Source organism: Coffea arabica, chromosome 2c (assembly GCF_036785885.1).
Source record: "Coffea arabica cultivar ET-39 chromosome 2c, Coffea Arabica ET-39 HiFi, whole genome shotgun sequence".
In the NCBI taxonomy this organism is placed as follows: domain Eukaryota; kingdom Viridiplantae; phylum Streptophyta; class Magnoliopsida; order Gentianales; family Rubiaceae; genus Coffea; species Coffea arabica.
Window position 1 is genome coordinate 30,004,625 of NC_092312.1, and position 3,971 is coordinate 30,008,595.

At 37.4% G+C, this 3,971-nt stretch overlaps 1 protein-coding gene across 1 annotated transcript; it reads right to left on the reverse strand.

Moving 5' to 3' along the window:
• Nucleotides 1-2,748: 2,748 nt before the first annotated feature.
• On the reverse strand, nucleotides 2,749-3,714 carry LOC140035605 (uncharacterized). Its single transcript, XM_072076900.1, has one exon. The coding sequence runs from the start codon at nucleotides 3,712-3,714 to the stop codon at nucleotides 2,749-2,751; it is 966 nt and encodes a 321-aa protein (XP_071933001.1).
• Nucleotides 3,715-3,971: the final 257 nt, after the last annotated feature.

Below are 3,971 nucleotides of genomic sequence, written 5' to 3' on the forward strand. Positions count from 1 at the left end.
TTGTTAATTCCTCCGGTTCCGTCTTCATTAGTGTTGTGATTAATCAGCCAATAGCTTTACTTTTATTCTTTTGTTTCATGTTTTTGTGACCAATCAAAGTCCATGGCTCGACTGATATTGTGAGTTTATTTCTTGGTTTATCAATTATTCATCATCTAATATTTTAACATGATATATTTACTTTCGATGTGTGATTTTTTGTGTTAATAAGTGGTATCAAAGCTTAGGTTCAAAAGTTTGATCCTCGGATATCTGCTATGTCTAAAAGGTGTGCAGAGTTTGTGATAGAGAAACATGGGTTGTAGAAGGATGCAGACATTGTGGTAGAGTACTCGTATATTAAAAATTGAACCACAAGAGTTAGTTTTAGAGTATTCATTCATTGATTGGAATTAGGGAAAAGTCACCTTAGTTGAAAAGAGGTCTAAAAAGAGAAACCCTATTGAGATTATTGATGTTGCCCAGTGATTAGAGAAAAAAGGTCCTTTCAGATTGTTGATTGTCATAGTGCTGTTCAATCAAGTGTGAAACCATGGATGGCAAAACATCCAAATAGGGAAGACAAAATTTGTGAAAGTGAGTAAGTTATTTTGAATTGCTATGGAGAGAGAATTTGTCAATGGTAAAAATTATTACCATAAAGAAGATTATGAAGACATTATTTATTAGAAGAAAGTTATGTGGATTGTTATTCAAGAAAATATGGTGGCTTTAATTGCAAAAGGGTTAATATGGATGACTCCTTTGATCAAGGAGAACTAGCAGCAAAGTTGTGTATAGACAGTCCACTTCTATGTATAAATATGCATATGAGTATCAGTTGCACTTGAGTTCCACAGCTATAGAGGCTGCAAAGGTGATTGAACCTCTTGATGGCAATGGAGATGACAGCATTAAGAGTTTGGTTTAAAAAAGACACTGTTCACATATTTTAAATCAAGCATATTTAGAATTTTATTAGTTTTAGAAATTGATTTGCTATTTGGTAACTATGTTAGATTTGGTATCATGTTGGTTTAGGAAATAGAGTTTAGTCATATTTTGGTATTATGATTAGAATAGGATTCATGGTTATGTTTCTTCTATTTAAGGACTTGAAGTCCTACATTTGCAAGTTGACGAAATTTGGTTGTTAATAGAATAATAGTTATTAATTCCTCTCGTGCCTTCTATGTTGGTCTTGTGATTAATCAAGTAATAGCTTTACTCTTTGATAAGTGACTTTTTATGCAAGATTTGGATGATATTTTATATTACTTATAGTCACTTTTGCAATATTATATGAAGAAAATGATCAATTTTTGCTAAAATTGGTTCCAAATTCAATCTAATGATTAATTGAGAATTTGTCTCTTCTATTTGTACATTTTTTATATTTTTTGTAGGAGTTGAAAGTGGACATGAAGAAATTTATCCCAAAAAAAAAAGTCAACTCGAATCCCTCCAAAGAATTTGGCCAGTCTTTGGAGGGATTTGAGGAAAAAAGTTTTGGAAAAACAAGGAAGGAGTCCAGCCATTTTTCGCTCGGACTGCCGAGGGATTCTGGTCAAAAGTTGTGGCTCCCATTTGCGCAACTTATTTCACCTTCATTAATTCACATCTTTTGATGGACGTTTGGCAACTTATTTGTGGCTGCAAAGATTAGATTCTCACAACTATTCTTGGCCTTATTTCTTAATAATAATGTGATTTTGCTTGGAGTCAAAATTGTTAAATATTTGAAGCTATGTTCACATAAAAGGTACAAGTTAAAAGCTTGAAGATTTCTCTATAAATGGAACTTGTATCATTCATTTTAAGAGAGCTTGGAGAATGAAAGAAAATGATAAGTGACAAATTTGGTCAATCTTTTGATGAAAGAAAATGATAAGTCATTTTTTTTATTAAAATGTGGACAATAAGTTTCTTAGAATCTTAAAGTGGTTCATGTCCCTTTTATTCGGATCATTTTTATGATTTTTGTATGAAATGGCATTGGACTTCATTTTGGACAAGAAAGGGGTTTATCTTAAGTTGACTAAAATCCTAAAGTTTGTGAGGATGGTGAATTTTAAGATTGATTCGAGTAGCAAGAAAAAGAAAATGAAGAAACTTGTTGAAAAAGGAAAGTCGACTCGAATCTCTCCAAACAATCCGGCCAATTTTTGGAGGGATTCGAAGCAGTGAGTTGGATTGAAGAAACAAAATTCTAAGAAAAACCGGAAAGGAAGCTGGCCAAGGAATCCACCCAATTTTTGGAGGCATTGCTTGTAGGGATTCCAGTCAAATTTTGCAGCTTCCACTTGTGTAATTTGGTTTCAACTCTATTATTTCACTTCTTTTGAGTGACGAATTTGGAGACTTTTTAGCTGTAAGTGAGTGGATCTAGAACCATGTTTTGGACCATTTCTTCTCTATTTAAACACATTTGCTTAAAAAATGAAAGGAGAGCTTGGAGAGGAGTAAGGAACACCACAAAAATGTAGATTCTTAGCTCTCTAGTTTAGGTGGTGTAGGATAGTTTAGTTTTAACTAGATTATCTTTTCTTGTGTGTTAGCTAGATGAAGATGAAGTTGGAGAATGAAAAAGATAAGGAGGGAGCTCAGATGACGAGGATTAATCTACCTTCCCAACTCTTTATCTTTTGTTTTTTTTTTCAGTCAAAATCTCCTTTATCTCTCATATGGGGGAAAAATCTTTTTTTTTTTTTGTAAATACTTTTTATTAATGAAAGCCTGAAAACATAGCCTGGGTTAAAGCAACAAGCCTTAGCCCCTAAAAGCAAAACGGAAATTACAAAAATTTTGCAAATCCAAAGCCAATAGACCCCTAGTACGAGTCGGCAACCGTGATCCCGTGGTGAAAATAACTCGAGTACCTGACATGGCCCCATAAGTAGCTAGCGAATCCGCAACTGTATTCCCCTCCCGATAGCAATGGCAGAAATGGTGAGAACTTGGCTCACCCATCCGAATAGCACGAACAATAGGCCGAATCCCCGCGGGGACTCCCCATTCCCCCCTTAAACACTTAATTAGAACCAGGCAGTCAGATTCTACGATTAACCGAGAGACCCCAACTTGGCGCCCCAATTGAAGCCCCAAGAGGAGAGTGCGAGCCTCCGCCTGCAAAGAGTCCACACCACCAAAAGAATCTTCAAAAGCAACAATAAACCTCCCACACGAATCCCTAATCACCCCTCCGCCCCCGCTACCAAGCGTCGTGGCACAACCATCAGTGTTTAACTTGAAACAGCCCATCGGCGGGAAAGCCCACCTGACCGCGGTTGCAGTTAAAGCCCTCCGAACCCCAGACAAGGCCTCCAGAAGTTCACCCCATTGGCCAGGCACCCTAATACCAGGAAAATGAGCTCTGACAAGCATTCTTACCTCATGAACAATAAGAGCCCGAACCTGCGAGTCATCAATCCTGCGACCCTCGAATCTGGCCATATTCCTGGCCCTCCATAGAAACCATAAAATGAGGATTGGGAGAATCCGCATTAACCAGCGTATCACCTTACCCTTCACGGGAAGTAACCACCAAGTGGCGCACCGAGAACGAACCGTGGCAGCCGATGTCGATAATCCAAGAGAATGCTCAAAAAACGCCCATGTCGCAGAGGCTAACTGCCCTGTTAAGAAAACATGTTCCATCGTCTCTAACTGGCCAAGCACACAGCAGTGACATTTGGAAGGACCATGAATTTGGAACTTTTGAAGCACGTCATCCATCGGCAATTGGCCGTTCACTAAACGCCACATGAAGAAAGACAATTTACGCTGGATGAAGGAATGCCAAAAGAAAGAGAAAACCCAGGAGCGAGCCCTAGCCGGGCGAACATGTTGATATGCCGACCTTACCGAAAAAACAAGTTTGGATTCTAAGTTTAGTGATTCTATGTTTATCTTTTGTAATTGATTCTAAGTTTAGTTAATATACAAGTTTGGATTTTATGTTTATTATGTGTTTCTAAAGTTTATGTCTTGGG

Coding starts and splice junctions, on each gene's coding strand:
- LOC140035605 (XM_072076900.1), bottom strand. CDS start 3,714: ATGGATGACGTGCTTCAAAAGTTCCAAATTCATGGTCCTTCCAAATGT.